At 39.4% G+C, this 24,289-nt stretch overlaps 2 protein-coding genes across 2 annotated transcripts; both read right to left on the bottom strand.

The window, feature by feature from the left end:
- Positions 1–5,405: 5,405 nt before the first annotated feature.
- On the bottom strand, positions 5,406–7,873 carry LOC131231358 (pentatricopeptide repeat-containing protein At3g62890-like). Its single transcript, XM_058227525.1, has one exon. It carries the CDS (start codon positions 7,766–7,768, stop codon positions 5,588–5,590), a length of 2,181 nt encoding a protein of 726 aa, XP_058083508.1. The 5' UTR covers positions 7,769–7,873; the 3' UTR covers positions 5,406–5,587.
- A 6,471-nt stretch (positions 7,874–14,344) lies between these two features.
- On the bottom strand, positions 14,345–16,029 carry LOC131230474 (protein FAR1-RELATED SEQUENCE 5-like). Its single transcript, XM_058226396.1, has 3 exons — positions 15,222–16,029; positions 14,785–14,913; positions 14,345–14,697 (listed from the first exon to the last, which is right to left on the bottom strand). Exons 1-3 carry the CDS (start codon positions 16,027–16,029, stop codon positions 14,345–14,347), a joined length of 1,290 nt encoding a protein of 429 aa, XP_058082379.1.
- Positions 16,030–24,289: the final 8,260 nt, after the last annotated feature.

Genomic DNA, 24,289 nt, shown 5'->3' with positions numbered 1-24,289 from the left:
TCCTATTCACCCCTCCCCCCCCCAGGACGTATAGCTAGGCCATTTCAGTTCAACTACTTGTTTACTCTACTTCCGGCGAATGCACTCAACCCTTGAGTATACCGGATCTCACTAACGGAAGTTTCACAACAGGTTCACCTCAAACCGGAGGTTTCAAATGAGGTTCACCTCAAACCAATATAACCTACTCTAGGCTGACTCTAATGTGTCTACACAAAACAGTTCATGCCCCACACAGGAGTAAGGGTCAACACACAACACCCGAATTTTAGGCCACACAGGTCAAAGATCCACACAAGGAACCTCACCAGTTTATGCTCCCATGAGCAAGGGTCAAAACACAACACCCAACTTTTAGACCACACAGGTCAAGGACCTATACAAGGACCTAAGAGTTTATGCTCTCTACAAAGTAAGGGTCAACACAAAGCACAACCCCCCCCCCCCTCTGTACACTCCCGCCGGAGGCCTTTTATGAGGACTTGAAAGGGGTGAGAAAACCTTAGACCCAATCCTACACAAGGAATGATCACAAGAGTCCTCTAGACTATAATGACTTACAAATAAGTAGATAAGCCCCATTCAACACATTGATGAAGATCTCCTCCTTTGATGACGAAGAATCTTCAGCTCCCTTGAACCACAACTTAGAAGATGTACCAATATAAGGCGACGGGTTGGGTCAAGGTTATGATGGAATCCTACTCTATTAATTGTTTTTCTATAAGGGAGATAGCGATTCCAATCATCTACGCATTCAAGGCATCCTAGCTTAATGATTTTTCATTAAGGTAGTAGCTGTAGGATTCTTGAATGCGAAAGTTCATTCCCTAATCCACTCTATTGAATATCAATGATGAGGGTGGATTGAAAGATGAACTTCTATGAGAGAAAAGGCTTAGGGTATATGATCTAGGGTTAAACACACAAAGCACTCTCTATTTTCTCTGCCAACAACCAAGGGCAAGATCTCATTAAATAGGCAAAAGGCTTCAACGGATATAAAACGGTCACATTTTTTACAGAATTCGATATTATCGAGAAGGGTCGATATCATCGAGCGTATACTCTCGATAGCATCAATTGGCCGCTCGATGACACAAACTCGATTGTCAAACGCTTTTGAAACTTTTTGCCAACAAGTCGAGGAAATCGAACATGCGTCGATGTCATCAGATTTCGAACTCCGATTTCATCGACGCAAGGTTCGATTCCTCGACATTTGAAAATGTGAGAGCACTTGTCTTTGAAACTATTTCAAGTAAGATATAATCGAGCATCATTCGATATCATTGGAATTTGAATATCGATAATATCAATGGCAGTGTCAATTCATCGATAATTCCAAGGAATTTTCCTATATGCTTGCTGGACAGTTTATGTCATATTTCGATGACATCGAACATGCCTCAATATGATCGATATTTGAATATCAATTTTATCGAGTGACCCTCGATCCAAGAAAGATTAACCTGAAAAGTTGCTAGATAAATTTGTGTCCCAATCCGATATCATCGAAGGTCTTCCAATATCATCAAGATTTGAATTTCAAGGATATCAAGGCGCTCTTTGATACATCAACGATTACATGATTTGCTTTAACAGTACTTTGGACACAACAGACCAGATGTCGATTTTATTGAGTCGGCTCGATGGACTTGAGATTCAATTTTTGATGATATCGATGAGTCCATCGATTCATCGATAATTCAGTCCAGATATCTTTGTGGTTGCTGGACATCTTAGGTCCTCATTTCGATAAGATCGAGTGAGTTTCGAGGACATCGACAATAAGGTTCGATTGCATCGAACTACTCATCGATAAATCGACAAAAGTAGAAAACTTAAAGATATTCTTGAGTTCGAAAAAAAGATTTCTAGCCAAAAACCCTAGGGTGTTCTATTCAATTTTAAGGGTTTTATTCACCCGGTGTTTTGGGACATGGGGATGTGAGGCTAAGTTTTACCTGTGACAAGTTCAGACACACATCCTGTTGAGGCAGACGCTTGATCAATCTTCTTATGGAGCTCCTTTGTCTAGCTGACTCAACACTCATGCTAATTGACAAACCAGGGCACTTTCATTTAGAACTTGGTTCATCAACCTCATGAATGTGCTAGGCGCATTCGAAAGACCGAAGGTCATGACCATCCATTCGTACAACCCTTCCTTGGTCTTAAAGGTCGTCTTCCACTTATCACCCAACCATATTCGAATCTAATGATAGCCGCTCAGATCCAATTTAAAGAATAATTTCGTGCCCTTAAGCATGTCCAACATATCGTCCAGCTGTAGTATGAGAAACATGTATTTTATGGTAATTTTGTTAATAGCTCGGCTGTCGACACACATGCTCCAACTCCCATCTTTCTTAAGAGTTAATAGAGTAGGTATGGTGCATAAGCTCATGCTTTCTCAGATAAGACCCTTACGGATCAGTTCCTCCACTTGCCCCTGCAGAATTTTACACTCATTCGGACTCGTCCGATAGTTAGGACGATTGGGTAAGCTGGACCTAGGTACAAGGTCGATATGGTGTTGGATATCTCGTATGGGAGGTAATCCATCGGGAAGGTCATCAGGTCAAATTTCTTTGAACTCATTCAGTAAGGGTTTTATTTCATCAGGGATGTTGGTGGGATCTAGTTCTTTTCCTTTTACAATTAGTGCATAAGCTTGTCCTATTTCTTTGGATTCCTCCACAAAGTCTCATATGATTAAGAGGAAACAACCCTCCACTTTAGAAGTTTTAGGTGATCCCTCTGGATCTATAGGGGCTAATATGGTTTTTCGGACGTCCTTGATGAAAATATACAGATTATCTCGCCCTTTATGAGTGGCGTCACGATCGGATTACCGGGGTTGACCGAGTAGTATGTGACATGTATCCATGTCAACCATATCGCATACTACTTCATCTTTATAATGTCTGTCAATTGAAAATGATATGGTACATTATTCAGTTACATTTGTTTCACTGACCTTCTTGATTCAACCGATTATATATGGGGAGGGATGACAATCCGTTTTCAATTACAATTTTTTCATTATTACCTTAGAGATGATGTTCTTGTTGCTCCCACTATCGATGATTACATCATGGACTTTCAATTCACCGTACACCTAGTTCAGAAGATATTATGTCATTGTGGGTGTACTTCCTTCCTTAGTGCATACATTAGTCGCCTCACGACGAGTGATTCGCCATGATCCTACTGAACCCAACCTAACTCATCTGTCTCGTCTTCTGTGGCGTGTTCTGGTTCCTCAATACTTGGATCCTCATCGGCATTTTCAGTACTACCATTATTGATGGTAAGGTTCGTCACTTGTCATTGGGGACAAGTATTTGATAGGTGACCCGGTTGGCCACAACGAAAGCAATGGTCCGGCTTTGGCCGAGCATAGGGGTTTGGGATCCTGCTTGGGCCAGTAGCAGTCGATACGTCCCTTTGGGGCCTACCTTGCTCGCTTTTTTGATCTCGGTTCACGGGTGTAGGAGGTTGAGTGTGTGCTCCTACGGGCTCCTTCCCCCTAGGCCATGGAGCTCCCTGGGGTAGACCTATTGCGGCAACCCCAGTGATAGGATAGGTCTATGTGTTTAGAAGTTCAAGTTGCACTTCTGCTCGGGTAGCCAACTTGATTATATCATTCATCATCCAAACGGACTGCATTTAGACCCAATCCTAGATCGCCATACATAATTCACCATTAAATTAGACGACTTGCTATGATTCAGTTTCGACCAAATTGTTACGAGCCGCCAAGTTGTAGAATTCTTTTGTCTAATATCTCACTGTCCGACTACCCTGCCGATAATCTTGGTATTGTTGGAATAGTACCTGATCGTAGTCGCTAGGGAGGAATCGTGCGCATAGTAGTTTATTCATCCGCTACCATGTGCAGATTGATGCTTCTGTTTGTCTCATCCGTGCAAGTTATAGTTGCTCCCACCAAGCTGAAGCTCCTCATTTTCAACTTATAGGTCACAAGCTTGACCTTTTTTTTTCTTCAAGGATATCCATATAATTGAAGAATCGCTCAACTTCAGAAAACCAATCGAGAAAATCCTCAATGTGTAGTTGCCCATTGAAGCTAGGAATATCGACCCTCATCTTGAACTCCATATCTGTCCGATCTACTTAATCGCCACCTTGTTTGGTATACTAGAGGACTATGTCATTGACCTCCTCGTCGCTAGATCTTCCTTCCTTAGGAATGATCATTTGGTTCATTACTGGCACTATTCCGCGATGATTATGAGTTCCACTAATTGCTGGTGATGGATTACCACCATAAACACAGAGCTGCCCTAGGGCCTCTGTTATGCAATCCGCCATGCGATTGATAGAAGCCTGCAGTCCTTGAATGGCTTGCCGATTCTCTCGTTGTGCCACTTCAAAAGCTGTTAAAAGATTATCCCATGGAACACCGTCCATAGGATGGTTCCCTGACCCGTCGTTAGAAGCCATCGATTCGAGGAAAAGCCTTGCTCTGATACCATACTAACACAGAGAAGGACGTGAGGTCGAGCACTATCTTCCTCAAGGGAATAACTGTTCTGAATCCATGGAACTTCTTTGGACTCCTCATAGAGATTTCTCGAATCCACGAGGAAAAGAACAAGAAAATAGAAAATAAATTCTGTAAAATTCAAAATTGATTGATGAATGAAATAAACAATTTCACAACCCTTTAAATACGGATATTAAGCAATGGAAGAAATTTCAAAATCAAACTACAACTAAAACTCTTAGAATTTGCAACTTACTATAAATAGTAAACTTACTATTTATAGACGATCGTGATGTCTACTAGTGCACAAGGTTTTTGGCCAAAAATAGTAAGTATCCTATTTGGCTTCATCATGCTGTTTTTATAATTATTCTAAGCACTTTTCACGTTGGGCGCAACTCCTAAAGCCCAACGGATGAAGAATTATAATCAAACTAAAACTTACTATTTATAGTAAAAACGGAATTAAAACTAGGAAACGACTGTCGATCTGATGGTATTTCGCAAATCTGGCTTGCGCAACCGGGCATAGCAAGGTTGGGTGGCTAAAGTAGCTCGTCCTACCCCAAAATCATATATTTTATGTCCGATAACTCATTCTGGTTTGCAAGATACGTCTGTTTTAAGTTCTAACGGTCCGGATCATCACCGTCTCCGATCGGGTCTTTTCTAGTCTATCTTGGCCATGAAATTATCCGCGACCTGCTCTACATCATGCTTCCTTTTGAGTGGCCAAAGAAGCCCATATATGTCGTGATTAACCTCAACAATTTAATGTGTTTCTGTCAAGAGGAATAGGATTATCCTATTTGATGGCTCGGAGCAGTGGATTGGATTTCATAATTTAGAGATCTAAACCTATATTAGGCAAGTTTAATTGCCTCCAGACTTAAAAGTAAAGTAGTTTGTCTTTAACATGGAATGGATTGTTAACGTTATATTCTATAATGTTCACAAGTAAACATGGATAACCCGAGACCTCAATGTTGAAATGCAATTTGTCTACCACTAAGGGGCAGGCTCAAACCCATGGGTCCTCAGCTTGCAGTTTAGCATCAATGCTAAGATTTATCACCAATAATCCATACAAGAACATGAACCGCTCTTAAAATGATGGAACCTGAACCTATCCCTCATTATTATTTCCCTTCCAAAAAGTTTAGAGAGAAGCTTAAACGAGGAGTGACAATCTTCACATATCCGAAGGTTCTTCATGATACGTATCGTCATCTCAGAACCTGAATTGATTAATCCAAATGCTAAGGCCAACTTCTCACTATGATAAGAAACAACATTTTCCTTCTCCTCTTCATCTATATCGAATGTCACTTGCACTGTACTCGGAACATGCCCAGCTGACCTTAATCGTCTTGTCATCTCATTAAGCATCGAACTCATCTCTTTAGACTGCGGACACGACATGTCACTTGCCAAAAACTGGTGTAGATGGCCATTCAACTCTATATAGCTTAATCCAGGTGGCTTCTGGATGCCTCTCTCTTCCATTCGTTTCCTCTCTCGTCGAGCATCTTCCCACCTGTTTGCATCAGCAAAAATGTTAGACAACAAGACATAGCGACTCCCATGGTCCGGGTCCAATTGGAGGAGTCGTTTACCCACAATCTCACTCATCTCAATGTCTCCATGGATTCTACACGCACTCAATAGAGATCCCCATATCACATGGTCATTGACCTCAATCGGCATTTTCTCAATAAAATCAAGTGCTTCCTTCAAAAACCCACCTCGCCCAAGAAGATCAACCATGCAACCATAGTGTTCGATTTGAGGTTTGATTCCATGATCCTTAACCATGGAATCAAACAATGTCTTCCCTTCTTCAATTAGACCACTATGACTCAAAGCACACAGTAGGCTGACAAACGTAATCTCATCAGGTCTCAAACCTGCAAGCAGCATTTCCCCGAAAACTGACATGGCTTTCTTACCGAGTCCATGTTGAGCAAGACCTGAAATCATTGCATTGAAGAGGGCAACAGTCTTTGATTCCTCTGGGACTCCACAGAAAACATCTAGTGCCGTTTCAATACTTCCACACTTTGCATACGTATCAACAATAGTTGTACAAAGGATGACATTATGATCAAATGACCTCTTCTGTATGTATTGATGAATCTTTCCGCTGAGATCAAGAGTACCCAATTGGGCGCAGGATGAAAGAACACTAACCATGGTGACTTCATCTGGTAATAAACCTGCACCCTCCATTTCGAAAAAGAGCTCCAGTGCCTCACTGTATCGTCCTGTCTGAGAATAGCCGCTGATCATGGCAGTCCAAGAAACAGCATCTCTTTCAGGCATCTCATCAAACAGTCGACGAGCAATCTCAATTTCCCCAGACCTGGCATAACCAGATACCATAGAACTCCAAGCGAAGGTGCTCGTATTAACACCTGCCATACAAAACACTCTGTTTGCCATTTCCATAAACCCACACTTGGCGTACATGTTGACAAGTGAACTCTTCAACAGAACATTAGAATCAAAGAAACTCGAGTTCTTATACACCAACGCGTGAATCCGCTTGCCAGTTTCCGGATCGTTTAACAGGGAACAAGCAGAAAACAGAGCAACAAAGGTGAAATCATCGGGCTTCAAACCCAGAACTTGCATCTCTCCAAAGAGACCCAACGCATTAGCAGGATGGCCTCCTCGGTTATAGCCATTCATCATGGTGTTACACGAAACCAGGTCTGGGTGAGGACCTTCGTAGAACAGCTTGTGTGCAGAATACAAGTCCCCAATAAAAGAGTAAAAGTGAATGAGAGAATTCCTAACAAAGACATTAGAGTCGAAACCATAACGTATTACATGGGAATGAATCTGCATACCCGGTCGGGCAGTTGATAATCTGGCACATGCATTGATCAAGAAAGGGAAGGTAAAGTGGTTAGGGGAGAGGGACATGGACTTGTAGAGGAGGAGAGCCTGGTGAGGGGAATGGTGGCTGCGGGAGTAGGCACGGATCATGGTGTTCCATAAGAAGAGATGGGGGCGACTGATGAGGGAGAAGAGGAGGCGAGAATGGTTGAGGGCAATGGGTGAGGATGAGAGGGCAAAGAAGGAGATGAGTCTGTCCAAGCAGAAAGCGTTGTGATGGATGCCGTTGACGATGATTTGGGAGTGAATCTGGAGAGCTTGACTGACGGACGTGCATGATTCTTCTAAGAGAGAGAGTAGATATGATGGGTTGTTGTTATGGTCATTGAGGAGGTGCTGACTCCCGCGCATCAATCACTTCCTTTCTTGTTTCTTTTCTCTTCGACTTGCTTTGCATCCTTTGTTTCTTCCGTGGAAATGGATCCGTAGGATGGGAACCAGCTGAGGGACGCCGATTCCTAACCAGGCTATGGGGGGCCACATAGTTATCCGAGTTTTTAATGTTTTATCCATACCATCCCTCCATTTTTCCATATCTTTTTACGGTACAAGCCCAAAAATAAGGCAGTTCCAAGGCTCACCACACCGTTGGGATCAAACACCTACCAATGAAAATTTTCAGGGCCATTCAAGTTTTGGACCAAGCTAATATTTGTATTTTTCCTTCATCCAAGTTTTGGATCAAGTTGATATTTGCATTTTTCCTTCATCCATGTCCAGGTGACCTCATGGGTCCTTACAATGGCTTAGTTGTAGCCTCACAGGAGTTTCAATACCAAGGTCATCAGTTTCAAGTAGTGTGTGTGGGTATGAGAGTACCCAAGTAAAAAAAATTTAAAATAATAATAATAATAATGGGTCTATACAACCGCATGAATGAGAGAGGATTAAGTGAAAGGTCGGATCTCACGCTGTCCATCTGTAGTGCACGCTCATTTAAAGACATGATCTAAAAATGAAGCAGATCCAAACCCTAGGAAGACCATGATACAAGAAATCATGGTAATTGACCATTAAAAACAACCCGTGGGCTACAAAAGTTTTGGATCAAGCTCATATTTGTGTGGTCTCTTCATCCAAACCCTTATGGCCTTATCAACATGTTGGATGGCAAATAAACACATTCCGATGGCTCCCAAGAAGTTATTAATGGTAGGGATTCATCACTATTGTTTCCTATCGTATGGTCCACATAATATTTGAATCTGCTTCATTTTTTTAATAATGCTCTAAAAGTTGCTTTCAAAACAGTTGCACGGTGTGGATTTCAGGAACATACATTACTGTGAACCCCAGTCAGGAGTTGATTTGGGGTCTCACCTAATCCGCTACCCTTGTGAACAGGTTAGATAGCAATTAACCACCGCTGTGGGTGTCATTATTACCGCTGCTTTTTACAGCTGCTTCCTATAGTGTGGTACACTTGAGCCATGTATCTGAATATTTTTGGGCCTCTACCTTAAAATAAAACCATACACCGTTATGGCTCCTTAGAGCCCTTGTCCGTTCTTAGCCAGGGAAAGGGTAGTACCCAATCTGTGTCAGTGGGTGAGGCCCTGAACGTGGGCCCACCTTGATATATGTGTTGTATATTTAATTCATTCATCAGTATTTTCAGCTCATTATAGGGCATGGTCACAAAAATGAAGCAGATCCAAATATTAAGTGGACGACACAATAAGGATTGAATACCCCTGTTAAAAACTTCCCGACGGCTAGTAGTTTTGTACATTTTTACCACAAGTTACTTCTTTCCAAATAACATATTATATGTGATCATATATATATAGGAACGCTCAGCTACGCACCAGTTCGCACGTCAGTATGTGTGAACCATCAGATAAGGTAGACGGTCTGGATGAAGGTGCTCTTAGCGCGAACTTAAAAAAGCGAGTTTCCTTCTCTCACACGCCTCTTCACCCCCTCTCCGAAGGATGCGGCGAAAGCCTTTTCACATAAAATTCTTTCGCTGGGATGCTAGGTGGGTCCCACCAAGATGTTAATGATAAATCCACGCCGTCCATACATTTTTAAAAATAATTTTATGGTATGAACCCAAAACTGAGGCAGATCAAATTCTCAAGTGGGCCACACAGTGTTGATTGAACTCTCACCAATAAAAACTTCCTGGGCTACCAAATTTTTGGATCAAGCTGATATTTTCTTTTTTTCCATAATCCAGGTCTGCATGACCTAATCTATAGGTTGGATGTCAAATAAATATCACGGTGGGCCCTAAAAAATATTTAACGGTGACAATCATTATCACCGCTGCTTCCTGTGGTGTGGTCCACTTGAGATTTAGATCTGCCTCAGTTTTAGGATAATGCCCTGAAATGATAAGGAAAAATGGATGGACGGGGTAGATTTCTCAAAAACATCATGGTTGGCCTCACCTAGATTTCCAACGAACTTTGCAAATTGCGAGCGTAATTAGGGGGCAAATTCGATTTCCTGTGAAAGCCTTTCGTAAGAAGTTCCTGCGCAAGAATGCCGGGTGGGGCCCACCACTATGTTTTTGGGAAATATACTCCGTTCATCCGTTTGTCGAGATCATTTTAGGAAAATCGACAAAAAACGAGGTGAATCCAAAACTAAAGTGGGTCACACGAGAGGAAAAATTGGAGAAATAAATACCTACCGTTGAAACCTTCCTGGGCTCGCCTTGATGTTTATATGCCATCAAAACCATTTATAAGGTCATTAACATAGGGATGAAGTGAAAATATAGAAAATTTATCCTAAAGAAAAGGTTTTATGATCATAAAAATGTTTCAACGGTTCTCACTGAAACCCTATTGTTTCCTCTCGTGTGGCCCAGTCGAGTCTTGGATCCACCTCAGTTTTTTGTCGCTTATCCTAAAATTAGCTTGCAAAATGGATGAACGGAATATATTTTCCAAAAACATGGTGGTGGCCCCACCCAGCATCCTTGCCCAGGAACTTCCCACCAAAAGCTTTCGCAGGAAATCCGCATCACCACAGAGGTTGACGCGATTTGGATAGCGGCGTATGTTGAGTAGCTAGAGACGGACGAGGATTTCCTGCGAAAGTCTTTCACAGGAAGTTCCTGCATTGGGATGCATGGTGGGGGCCACCGTGATGTTTATGAGAAATCTAACCTGTCCATCCGTTTTTTTAGCTCATTTTAGTACATACGAGTAAAAATTAGGAGGATATAAGACTCAAGTGGGCCATACTAGATGAAACAGTGGGAAAGGAATGTCCACCGTTAAAACCTTCTTAGGCTCCACCTTGATGTTTATATTCCATCCAAGCCATTTAATTTATAAGGTCATTTTCACTGGGATGAAGTGAAAATACCAAAAATTAGACCGAGACAAACCTTCTTGGCCATATAAATGTTTCAATGGTGGTCACTAAATCTCCACTGTTTCCTCTCGTGTGGTCAATTTGAGTTTTGAATATACCTTATTTTTGGCCGCATATCCTAAAATGATCTCTAAAATCGAATGGACGGTATGGCTTTCTCACAAACATCTCAATGGGCCCCACCCAGATTCCTTGCGCAGGAACTTCCTGGGAAAGGCTTTTGCAGGAAATCCGCGTCCGCCAGGGACAGACGACTGGAGTGACATCACCAAGTTCTGTGTGCCCCACATGATGTATATGTTATATCCCCACCGTCCACACATTTGGAGAGATCATTTTAGGATATGGTCCAAAGAATGAGGTAGATCCAAGGCTGGGGTGAACCCCACCATAGAAAACAATGGTGAGAGTGACGCCCACTATTGAAACCTTTAAAAGGTCCACCATAATTTTTATTTGACATCCAATCTATTCATGTGTTAATGCAGACATGAAAGAAGGGAAAACACAAATATTATCTTGATCGAGAGCTTTTGTGGCCCGTGGAACTTTTTAATAGCGGGCGTCACTCTCCCCGCTATTTTCTGTGGTGGGGTCCACTAGATCTTGGGATCTGACTCATTCTTTGGATCATGCCCTAATATGATATTCGTGGTGTAGATACAAAACATACATCATGGTGTGGCCCACAGAACTTGGTGACATTCACTTCGTCAGGGAGTCTGTGGACGCGTACCGGGTCCCACCTTTGCCCGTCTCTAGAAGGAGGTAGCTTTAAGTGGGCACGGTAATGTCTTCTACGGCCTTATCCACACCATCCATCCATTTTTTTCATCATTTTAAGCTATTAGCTCAAAAATGTGGCGGATCCAAGATAGATGTGGGCTAAATAGTGAGGACTAAACCCTTACCGTTGACAAATTCATGGGGGCCAAAGAAGTTTTGGATGGAGCTGATATTTGTGTTTTCTCTTCATCCAGATCTATGCAAATTTATGAATAGGTTAGATGGCAAATATAAATCACGGTGGGCCCTAGAAAATTTTCAACGGTGAGCATTATTATCACCGCTACTTCCTATGGTGTGGTCCACTTGAGCCTTTTATCTGTCTAAATTTTGGTTCTATGCTATACAATGATGCTGAAAAATGAATGAATGGTGTGGATAAAACCCATACTTCACTGTGGCTACTCAAAGCTCCTGACCGTTCCAAGTTGGGTAGGGGCGGGGTAGGACGCATTAAGCGCAATTGAGGGTCCTCTGTTGGCCCCACTTGAGATTTGGATCTGCCTCAGTTTTGGGACAATGCCTTGAAATGATAAGGAAAAATGGATGGACAGTGTGGATTAAACCCATACATCACATGACCACTCAAAGCTCCTGCCCATTCATACATCACGATGGGCCCCACAAAGCTCAGTGATGCAGGAATCCCTAAAGCCCGGCACTGCAAGCAATCGGCGTCCATTTGCGAGAGTACAACCCGACGTATTACAGTAGTATATGTCACATTGGTTGTTGGATTTTGATCATTTCAAATGGACGCGAATTGCCTGTTCCTCCACGAGCAAGGAAGTTCATGTTGGTGGAAGCTTCTTCTGGCCCAACGTCCATGAGAAATCAACTTTGTCCATTAGTTTCACCATCACATATTAGGATTTAATTCCAAAATTGAGGTAGATCTCAGATTCTACTGGGTCAAACCACATGAAACCGTGGGGATTGATCACTCACCATTGAAACCTTCATGGGGCCAAATAAGAATTGGATTAGGCATATATATATATATATATATATATATATATATATATATATATATATATATATATATATAAAATTCGTGATGGATATAACACATACATCATGATGGATCCCACGGAACTTGATGATGTCATCATGCTACTCAACCGGTCAGTAGTTAATCTGCATCCAGTAATTTCTAGCCAAATCCGCACTAATCCTTTTACATTCTCTCTCTCTCTCTCTCTCTCTCTCTCTCTCTCTCTCTCAAGATCTAGAGGCTTTGGAAAGTATACTCGGGTTTTCATTTCTCATAAGTGGGCTCATGTTTAGAAATCCATGCACTCCCTGTCTCTTGTTTTAGCTTGGCCGCTTTAACTCTTTTGTCTGACTGTTTTTGTCTGTTTTAACCTTACCTACATTAGCCACATTCAAGTGTTTTTTTTTTTTTTTTTCACAGTATGACATTTTGAATTGAAAAAATATTTATTGGTCCTACTTTAATGACTAGGAATGTTCATCCATTCGAGTGCTTGCACATCAAGCATTGTACTGCCTTGAGCATCATATGACTCTTCAAAATATGTCCTTAGCAGCCTGACCGCTATGACCTGTTTATTTCTCAAACATTACTTGAAACAATTCAAGATTTAAGTGCATAAATCCCACTGTTAAACAAGTCTTGTTAACTAGAAGCAAACACAACAACAGCCTAGCACCACATCCATGGGTGCTAGGCCATGAACCCACCAAAACCAATGAACAAACTGTAATCCTCAAATATGTAAACCAATGAAAAGAAAAACAAAAAACGAAAATGACATCTGTAGATACTTGACCTACTCTTTTTTCTTCTTCTTTTTCCTGCTCATGTTGGGGACGATTGAACATAACCTCTTCAATTTTCTTTTCCTACAAATTATAGATATTGCCCAAACATTAGAAAAAAAATTGATAATATTTGAAGCACACCAATATTTGAGAAAAATGTTATTTCAATTACATAAACAAACCTTTTAATAAGTTCTATGGAGAGAATAATGCTGTGCAAATTTATGTTCACTTTTTTCATTTTATTACAGCGAAGAAAAATAAACGAAAGAAGTAAACTCATATAACATTGATCACTTTAAGAAACTTCTCGGTCGAAACCTGGATAACAAAAATGTCATCAGATTTATAGAATTTACTTTAGAATCAAACGGTTTTCTTAATTAAAAAAATTACAATGCTATAATGTACACCTTGTGCTCCATGCTCTATAACAGAAGTACGTGTATCACATAATGCTGGACAATTTCTTTTTTCATGCTTCTTTCCATGCTTACCACAACCATTGCATCTTCTTTGATCCTTAAAAAAAAAAAAACCCTTTTCCCTCTCTGATATCATTCTCTTTCCAGTTCCTTTTGTTTTGGCAGGTTTTAGATCATTGATTTTCATTTTCTGCTTTCTAGTTGGCTTCCTTGCTGGTTTTCTTATAATTTCAGCACATGGTTCCGACTCTATTCTTCGAACATCCCTTAAAATGTCATACAACTTTTCCTTAGCCAAGAGATACCCTTGTTTTGAGGAAGACCCTTCATCAACAAGTAATCGGCAAATCTGAGATTAATCAATATGACGTAGTGAGATGGAATCATCACAATCTAGCTTGATTGCTACCTCGTTGTTGTCGTGAGCAGAACCTACTCTTCCATACTGTGTCCATCTCTTCAAAATGTAATACTTTGGCAATATAGGTATACGAACATGTCGAAGTACGCATAATATATGTCTACACGGTATACCTTTGAACTGAAATTTGAGACAACTACAATCAGCATGTTTTTTACTCACTTCATATCTAACCACTCAGTCGTAGTCGTTTTCTTCCAAGCTTGCAACTTTGAATACGTTATGGACATAAATATCATCATTTTCCCTTTCACCTTCTGCAACATAATCCAATCCTTCAAATAATTCATTCTGAAATTTATAAAATATCCTCCTCGTGTATGTCTCGCCCATTACTTTTTCCATTTCACATGACATTTTTAACTTTGGCTTACTACTTATTGTTTCATGATTTGCAGCAAGCTCGTTATGCCTTTGGCGAGCAAGTGCCCTATCAAACCGAACAATGAAATCTATAAATGAATTACACTTCGAGATATAACTACGAAAGAATGCATTCATACTTTTGCTGCGCTGGCTACTTGACATACCTACAAAAAATACATGCCGTACAAATGCGGGTATCCATTTATGACGGAATGCATATATAGAGTTCAACCATACATTATCTTCCAAACCATTCTCTGTCATCAATTTTTCCCATGAATCTTCAAAATCTTCAGACATTTGCGAATTCCATACACAATCGTTGAATGGTCGAATAAATTCATCCCTATGTGCGATGGCTCCTAATTTCTCAGTACTTTCTGCATTATATGCCAAATACAATACCGATGGAATGTATTTGGAAATACAATAGAAATAGCCTTCATCATTGCTGGATCTTGATCTGTTATTATGGCTTTAGGTGACTCTACTTGCATCGCTTTACGTCACGACTCAAACAACCAAATAAAAGATTCAATGGTTTCATCGTGTATGAAACCACATCCAAGAGTAATAGACTGCCCAAGATGATTTACTCCCATAAATGGGGCAAATATCAAACCATATCAGTTGGTATTGTAAGTAGTGTTAAAGACTATAACATCACCAAAATATTTGTATGACTGACGTGTAATATGATCAGCCCAAAAATAATTTAATAAGCTATTTTCTTCGTCAACTTTCACTTCATATTCATATGTTAGATGTAACTCCTTCATTTCTTCAAAATGTTCATACAACATTTGAGCATCACGACCCTTGGATTTCTGTCTCTTATCCCTTTCATAATTTGTCAAGTCTTTTTCAATGCAACCTATATTTTCGTACCCACCCAACTGTGCTGAAAGAACGGCCATTGTTTGTGTCATCTTAATGTTGGATGCTTGGAAGTCGTCTTGTAAGCTTCTCTGCGTTTTCGTCACCCTACGATGGGAGTTCAATAGATGCTTCTTACGAGGTGTGGCCAGGTCATGACTATGCACCTCAATGAATTTTTTAACTATGTATTTAGAAATGGATTTTTGAAATGCCACAATCATAACGACAGGACAATTATCTCTTGTTTCACCCCTTCTCCTTTTTAGTTGGCCTTTTTTCTTTTGTGCCTTCTGATCTATATTTCCCTCTCCCGCACATAAAAATCTTTTCCAAACTATCAATCTATTTTTCTTCAAGTTTAATTCATCTTCCATTTCACTGCTGCTATCATCCATCTTACTTTCGCTAGCATACTTGCAAGAGCATTTCCTAACACTAAAACCAGCACATCTTGCATAGTTATTGTAAAATTCATAGGCTTCTTCCAATGAAGAGAATATAGTTTTCCCTACAATTGGTTTTTTAGATTCTTCTACTTCAGGAATCCATTCACTTCTAGAAACAGTTCCTTCATATGATTCAGTTGCCTTAATGGGATCCTCTCCATCGGCATTCATTTGTTAATAGCAGTACGACATAAAAAAAATTGATGCTTTCTCAGAGGCATTGTCCAAGTCCAATTTGAGGAATAGAAAATAGCAAAAGTACTATACAGAACAATAATATCATTCTAAGCGGCCTTTGAGAGTAACTCATTTGAACTAAAAAAGAAATTACATGTTGACATATGTGAGGGGATTCGCGGGAGTAGAGATTTAGGATAACATTAGTCACAATTGTGTCAATGTGGTACACATTTTCAAGATCCAGGCCACTCATCAGGTGGGTCCCACTATCAACAGTCCCTGGACCAGAAAAAAACCCCATCAACTATACTAGCATGTACATTGAGTAGCCTATTAGTCCATTTTTTTATTACAACTAGGGCTTAATTTTAGGTAAGGTGTTATTCATGGTGGACCCATCTAATGAGTGGAACGGATCCCTTCCTAGACCACCATGACTCCCGCATGTGTTGAGAATAACATCTTCAACTCTCTCATATTTAGAATCTTATATCACTTCGCTTGTAATTAATTCAATCTCATTGCCTACGTTAAATAGATTATTATTATAATTATTCATTGATACACATTGCTTTTTTTGGATATGGTTTTTTAAGGTAATGTTATCAATTTTTTTCCCTATAAGTTTATAAGGTGAAGTTTTTCTTAAAGGTTGTGCTACTTAAGTTTGGTTTTTTCAATCAAAAGGAAAGGGAAAAACTTTTTTTTTGGTCAATTTCATGATATCTCTTTAAATATGATTGTTTCTGATTAAGCTTCTTCTTTTTTTTAAAAAAAAATAATAATTTTACACATTGCAGAAATTGAAATATCAAAACTCTAACCAAATTTAGTTTTCCCAAATATAGGAAGCCCTAACCGATCCAAAACAATAAAGAACAGGGAAGAGAGAGAGAGAGAGAGAGAGAGTAGATTATGGGAGAATGGAAGAATGGCACAATTAGAAAGCTGTTGCGGATGTCGAGCCGGGAGAGAGAGAGAGAGAGAGAGAGAGAGAGAGAGAGAGAGAGAGAGAGGTGTATGGTGTTTTTGATAGGGTGGGTTTGAGAGAAGATTTTCAACAGTGGGAGTCACTCTCACTGTTGTTTTCTATGGTGGGGTCCACCCGCGTGAAATCCTCTCACAGGAAAGACTTTCGAAGGAAATCCTCATCTGTCTCTGGCTACTCAACCTACGCCGCTATCCAATCTACGTGAACCTCTGTGGTGACGCAGATTTCCTGTGGAAGCTTTTGGCAAGAAGTTCCTGGGCAAGGATGCTGGGGGGGCCCACCACCATGTTTTTGGAAAATATATTCCATTCATCCATTTTACAAGCTAATTTTAGGATAAGTGACAAAAAATGAGGTGGATCCAAGACTCGACTGGGCCACACGAGAGGAAACAATACGGTTTTAGTGAGAACCGTTGAAACATTTTTATGATCATAAAACCTTTTTTTCAGGATAAATTTTCTATATTTTCACTTCATCCCTGTGTTAATGACCTTATAAATGGTTTTGATGATATATAAACATCAAGGCGGAGCCTAGGAAGGTTTCAACGGTAGGTATTTATTTCTCTAATTTTTCCTCTCGTGTGGCCCACTTTAGTTTTGAATCCACCTCATTTTTGGTCGATTTTCCTAAAATGATCTCGACAAACGGATGAACAGAGTATATTTCCCAAAAACATGGTGGTGCGCCCTACCCAGCATCCTTGCGCAGGAACTTATGAAAGGCTTTCATGGGAAATCAAATTTGCCCCCTAATTATGCTCGCAATTTGCAAAGCTCGTTGGAAATCTATGTGGGGCCAACCATGATGTTTTTGAGAAATCTACCCCGTCCATCCATTTTTACTTATCATTTCAGGGCATTATCCTAAAACTGAGGTAGATCTAAATCTCAAGTGGACCACACCACAGGAAGCAACGGTGATAATGATTGTCACCGTTAAATATTTTTTAGGGCCCACTGTGATATTTATTTGACATCCAACCTATACATTAGGTCATGCAAACTTGGATTATGGAAAAAAGAAAATATCAGCTTGATCTAAAAATTTGGTAGCCCCAGGAAGTTTTTATTGGTGAGAGTTCAATCAACACTGTGTAGCCCACTTGAGAATTTGATCTGCCTCAGTTTTGGGATAATGCCCTAAAATGATAAGGAAAAATGGATGGACGGGGTAGATTTCTCAAAAACATCATGGTTGGCCCCACCTAGATTTCCAACGAACTTTGCAAATTGCGAGCGTAATTAGGGGCAAATTTGATTTCCCGTGAAAGCCTTTCGTAAGAAGTTCCTATGCAAGATGCTGGGTGGGGCCCACCACCATGTTTTTGGGAAATATACTCCATTCATCCGTTTATCGAGATCATTTTAGGAAAATTGACCAAAAAAGAGGTGGATCCAAAACTAAAATGGGCCACACGAGAGGAAAAATTGGAGAAATAAATACCTACCGTTGAAACCTTCTTGGGGTCCGCCTTGATGTTTATATGCCATCAAAACCGTTTATAAGGTCATTAACACAAGGATGAAGTGAAAATATAGAAAAGTTATCCTGAAAAAAAGGTTTTATGATCATAAAAATGTTTCAACAGTTCTCACTAAAACCCTACTATTTCCTCTCGTGTGGCCCAGTCGAGTCTTGGATCCCCCTCATTTTTTGTTGCTTATCCTAAAATTAGCTTGCAAAATGGATGAATGGAATATATTTTCAAAAACATGGTGGTGGGCCCACCCAGCATCCTTGCCTAGGAACTTCCTGCCAAAAGCTTTTGCAGGAAATTCGTGTCACCATAAAGGTTGATGCGGATTAGATAGCGGCATAGGTTGAGTAGCCAGAGACAGACAAGGATTTCCTGTGAAAGTTTTTCCTGCGAGAGGATTTCATGCGGGTGGACCCCACCATAGAAAACAACAGTGAGAGTGACTCCCACTGTTGAAAATCTTCTCTCATACCCACCCTATCAAAAACACCATACACCTCTCTCTCTCTCGGTTCGACATCCGTGACGGCTTTCTAATTATGCCATTCTTCTGTTCTCCTAGAATCTGGTCTCTCTCTCTCTCTCTCTTTCTCTTCCTCCTTCTCTATTGTTTTGGATCGGTTAGGGTTTCCTAGATTTGGGAAAGCAAAATCTGGTTAGAGTTTTGATATTCCGATTTCTGCAATGTGTAAAAATATTTTTTATTATTATTTTATTTTAAAAGAAGAAGCTTAATAAAAAATAATCAGATTTAAAGAGATATCATGAAATTGACCAAAAAAAAGTTTTTCCTTTTCCTTTTGATTGAAAAAACCAAACTTAAGTAGCACAACCTTTAAGAAAAACTTCACCTTATAAACTTCTAAGGAAAAAAATTGATAACATTGCCTTAAAAAACCATATCCAAGAAAAAAAATGTGTATCAATGAATAATTATAATAATAATAATCTATTTAGCATAGGCAATGATATTGAATTAATTACAAGTGAAGTAATATAAGATTTTAAATATGAGAGAGTTGAAAATGTTATTCTCAGCACATGCGGGAGTCATGGTGGTCTAGGAAGAGATCCGTTCCACTCATTAGATGGGTCCACCATGAATAGCACCTTACCCAAAATCAAGCCCTAGTTGTAACAAAAAAAATGGACTAATAGGCTATTCAATGTACATGCTAATACAGTTGATGGGGTTTTTTTTCTGGTCCAGGGACTGTTGATAGTGGGATCCACCTGATGAGTGGCCTGGATCTTGAAAATGTGAACCACAATGACACAATCGTGACTAATGTTATCCTAAATCTCTACTCCCGCAAATCCCCTAACATATGTCAACATGTAATTTCTTTTTTAGTTTAGATGAGTCACTCTTAAAAGCCTCTTAGAATGAAATTATTGTTCTGTGCAGTACTTTTGCTATTTTTTATTCCTCATATTAGACTTGGACAATGCCTCTGAGAAAGCATCAATTTTTTTTAGGTCGTACTACTATTAACAAATGAATGCCGATGGAGACCCTATTAAGGCAACTGAATCATGTGAAGGAACTGTTTCTAGAAGTGAATGGATTCCTAAAGTAGAAGAATCTAAAAAACCAATTGTAGGGAAAACTATATTCTCTTCATTGGAAGAAGCCTATGAATTTTACAATAACTATGCAAGATGTGCTGGTTTTAGTGTTAGGAAATGCCCTTGCAAGTATGCTAGCAAAAGTAAGATGGATGATAGCAGCAATGAAATGGAAGATGAATTAAACTTGAAGAAAAATAGATTGATAGTTTGGAAAATATTTGTATGTGCGAGAGAGGAAAATACAGATCAGAAGGCATAAAAGAAGAAAGGCCAACTAAAAAGGAGAAGGGGTGAACAAGAGATAATTGTCTTGCCATTATGATTGTGGCTTTTCAAAAATCCATTTCTAAATACATAGTTAAAAATTCATTGAGCTGCATAGTCATGACCTGGCCACACCTCGTAAGAAGCATCTATTGAACTCCCATCGTATGGTGACGAAAATGCAAAGAAGCTTACAAGAGGAATTCCAAGCATCCAACATTAAGACGACACAAACAATGGCCGTTCTTTCAGCACAGTTGGGTGGGTATGAAAATATAGGTTGCACTGAAAAAGACTTGACAAATTATGAAAGGGATAAGAGACAGAAATCCAAGGGTCATGATGCTCAGATGTTGTACGAACATTTTGAAGAAATGAAGGCGTTGCATCTAACATTTGAATATGAAGTGAAAGTTGACGAAGAAAATAGCTTATTACATTGTTTTTGGGCTGATCATATTGCACGTCAGCTGTACAAATATTTTGGTGATGTTATAGTCTTTGACACTACTTATAATACCAACCGATATGGTTTGATATTTGCTCCATTTACGGGAGTAAATCATCATGGGTAGTCTATTACTCTTGGATGTGGTTTCATACATGATGAAACCACCGAATCTTTTATTTGGTTGTTTAAGTCGTGGCGTAAAGCGATGCAAGGAGAGTCACCTAAAGCGATAATAACAGATCAAGATACAGCAATGATGAAGGCTATTTCTATTGTATTTCCAAATACATTCCATCGGTATTGTATTTGGCATATAATGTAGAAGGTACCTGAGAAATTAGGAGCCATCCCACATAGGGATGAATTTATTCGACCATTCAACGATTGTGTATGGAATTCGCAAACGTTTGAAGATTTTGAAGATTCATGGGAAAAATTGATGACAGAGAATGGTTTGGAAGATAATGTATAGTTGAATTCTATATATGCAGTCCATCATAAATGGATACCCGCGTTTGTACGGCATGTATTTTTCGCGGGTATGTCAAGTAGCCAGCGCAGTGAAAGTATGAATGCATTCTTTCTTAGTTATATCTCGAAGCGTAATTCATTTTATAGATTTCATTGTTTGGTTTGATAGGGCACTTGCTCGCCAAAGGCATAACAAGCTTGCTGCAGATCATGAAACGATAAGTAGTAAGCCAAAGTTAAAAACGCCATGTGCAATAGAAAAAGTAATGGGCGAGACATACACGAGGAGGATATTTTATAAATTTCAGAATGAATTATTTGAAGGATTGGATTATGTTGCAGAAGGTGAAAGGGAAAATGATGATATTTATGTCTATAACATATTTAAAGTTGCAAGCTTGGAAGAAAACGATTGCGACCGAGTGGTTAGATATGAAGTGAGTAAAAAACATGCTGATTGTTGTTATCTCAAATTTTAGTTCGAAGGTATACCGTGTAGATATATATTATGCGTACTTCAACATGTTCGTATACCTATATTGCCAGAGTATTACATTTTGAAGAGATGGACACGGTATGCAAGAGTAGGTTCTGTTCACAACAATGACGAGGTAGCAATTAAGCCAGATTGTGATGATTCCATCTCACTACGTCATAGTGATTTATCTCAGATTTGCTGATTACTTGTTGATGAAGGGTCTTCCTCAAAACAAGGGTATCTCTTGGCTAAGGAAAGGTTGTATGATATTTTAAGGGATGTTCGAAGTATAGAGTCGAAACCATGTGTTGAAATTGTAAGAAAACCAGCAAGGAAGCCAACTAGAAAGCAGAAAATGAAAATCAATGATCCAATACCTGCCAAAACGAAAGGAACTGGAAAGAGAATGATATCATAGAGGGAAAAGGGTTTTTTTTTTATATTAAAAGGATCAAAGAAGATGCAATGGTTGTGGTAAGCGTGGAAAGAAGCATGACAAAAGAAATTGTCCAGCATTATGTGATACACGTACTTCTGTTATAGAGCATGGAGCATAAGTTATACTATTTTTTCATTAATTTATATGTGTACATTATAGCATTGTAATTTTTTTAATTAAGAAAACCGTTTGATTCTAAAATAAATTCTATAAATCTGATGACATTTTTGTTATCCAGGTTTCGACCGAGAAGTTTCTTAAAGTGATCGATGCTATATGAGTTTACTTCTTTCGTTTATTTTTCTTGACTATAATTAAATGAAAAAAGTAGAACATAAATTTGCACAGCATTATTCTCTCCATAGAAGTTATTAAAAGGTTTGTTTATGTAATTGAAATACATTTTTCTCAAATATTGGTGTGCTTCAGATATTATCAATTTTTTTCTAATGTTTGGGCAATATCTATAATTTGTAGGAAAAGAAAATTGAAGAGGCTGTGTTCAATCGTCCCCAACATGAGCAGGAAAAAAAAGAAGAAAAAAGAGTAGGTTAAATATCTACAGATGTCATTTTCATTTTTTGTTTTTCTTTTCATTGGTTTACATATTAGAGGATTACAGTTTGTTCATTGGTTTTGGTGGGTCCATGGCCTAGCACCCATGGATGTGGTGCTAGGCTGTTGCTGTGTTTGCTTCTAGTTAACAATACTTGTTTAACAGTGGGATTTATGCACTTAAATCTTGAAGTGTTTCAAGTAATGTTTGAGAAATAAACAGGTCATAGTGGTCAGGCTGCTAAGGATATATTTTGAAGAGTCATATGATGCTCAAGGCAGTACAATGCTTGATGTGCAGGCACTCGAATGGATGAACATTCCTAGTTATTAAAGTAGGACCAATAAATATTTTTTCAATTCAAAATGTCATAATGTGAAAAAAAAAAAACTTGAATGTGGCTAATGTAGGTAAGGTTAAAATAGAAAAAAAGAGTCAGACAAAAGAGTTAAAGCGGCCAAGCTAAAACAAGAGACAGCAAGTGCATGGATTTCTAAATATGGGCCCACTTATGAGAAATGAAAACCTGAGTATACTTTCCAAAGCCTCTAGATCTTGAGAGAGAGAGAGAGAGAGAGAGAGAGAGAGAGAGAGAGAGAGAGAGAGAGAGAATGTAAAAGGATTAGTGTGGGTTTGGCTAGAAATTATTAGATGCAGATTAGCTACTGACCAGTTGAGTAGCATGATGACATCAACAAGTTCCGTGGGATCCATCATGATGTATGTGTTATATCCATCACGAATTTTATATATATATATATATATATATATATGCCTAATCCAATTCTTATTTGGCCCCATGAAGGTTTCAATGGTAAGTGATCAATCCCCACTGTTTCATGTGGTTTGACCTAGTAGAATCTGAGATCTACCTCAATTTTGGAATTAAATCCTAATATGTGATGGTGAAACTAATGGACAAAGTTGATTTCTCATGGACGTTGGGCCAGATGAAGCTTCCGCCAACATGAACTTCCTTGGTCGTGGAGGAACAGGCAATTCGCGTTCGTTTGAAATGATCAAAATCCAACAACCAATGTGACATATACTACTGTAATACATCGGGTTGTACTCTCGCAAATGGACGCCGATTGCTTGCAGTGCCAGGCTTTAGGGATTCCTGCATCACTGAGCTTTGTGAGGCCCATCGTGATGTATGAATGGGCAGGAGCTTTGAGTGGTCATGTGATGTATGGGTTTAACACGCACCATCCATCCATTTTCCCTTATCATTTCAGGGCATTGTCCCAAAACTGAGGCAGATCCAAATCTCAAGTGGGGCCAACAGAGGACCCTCAATTATGCTTAATGCGTCCTACCCCGCTCCTACCTAGCTCGGAACGGGCAGGAGCTTTGAGTAGCCACCATGAAGTATGGGTTTTATCCACACCATTCATCCATTTTTCAACATCATTGTATAGCATTAAACCAAAATTTAGACAGATAAAAGGCTCAAGTGGACAACACCATAGGAAGCAGCGACGATAATAATGCTCACCGTTGAAAATTTTCTAGGGCCCATCGTGATTTATATTTGCCATCCAAC

This window comes from Magnolia sinica, chromosome 17, assembly GCF_029962835.1.
Source record: "Magnolia sinica isolate HGM2019 chromosome 17, MsV1, whole genome shotgun sequence".
NCBI lineage: Eukaryota > Viridiplantae > Streptophyta > Magnoliopsida > Magnoliales > Magnoliaceae > Magnolia > Magnolia sinica.
The sequence above is the reverse complement of the archived record's forward strand: the minus strand, read 5'-3'. Positions and strand labels throughout refer to the sequence as shown.

Coding starts and splice junctions, on each gene's coding strand:
- LOC131231358 (XM_058227525.1), bottom strand. CDS start 7,768: ATGCGCGGGAGTCAGCACCTCCTCAATGACCATAACAACAACCCATCA.
- LOC131230474 (XM_058226396.1), bottom strand. CDS start 16,029: ATGAATGCCGATGGAGAGGATCCCATTAAGGCAACTGAATCATATGAA. Junction 14,914..15,221: donor TTGGGCTGATCATATTACAC/GTCAGTCATACA, acceptor CATATAATGCAG/AAAGTACTGAGAAATTAGGA. Junction 14,698..14,784: donor AAAATTGATGACAGAGAATG/GTTTGGAAGATA, acceptor TATTTTTTGTAG/GTATGTCAAGTAGCCAGCGC.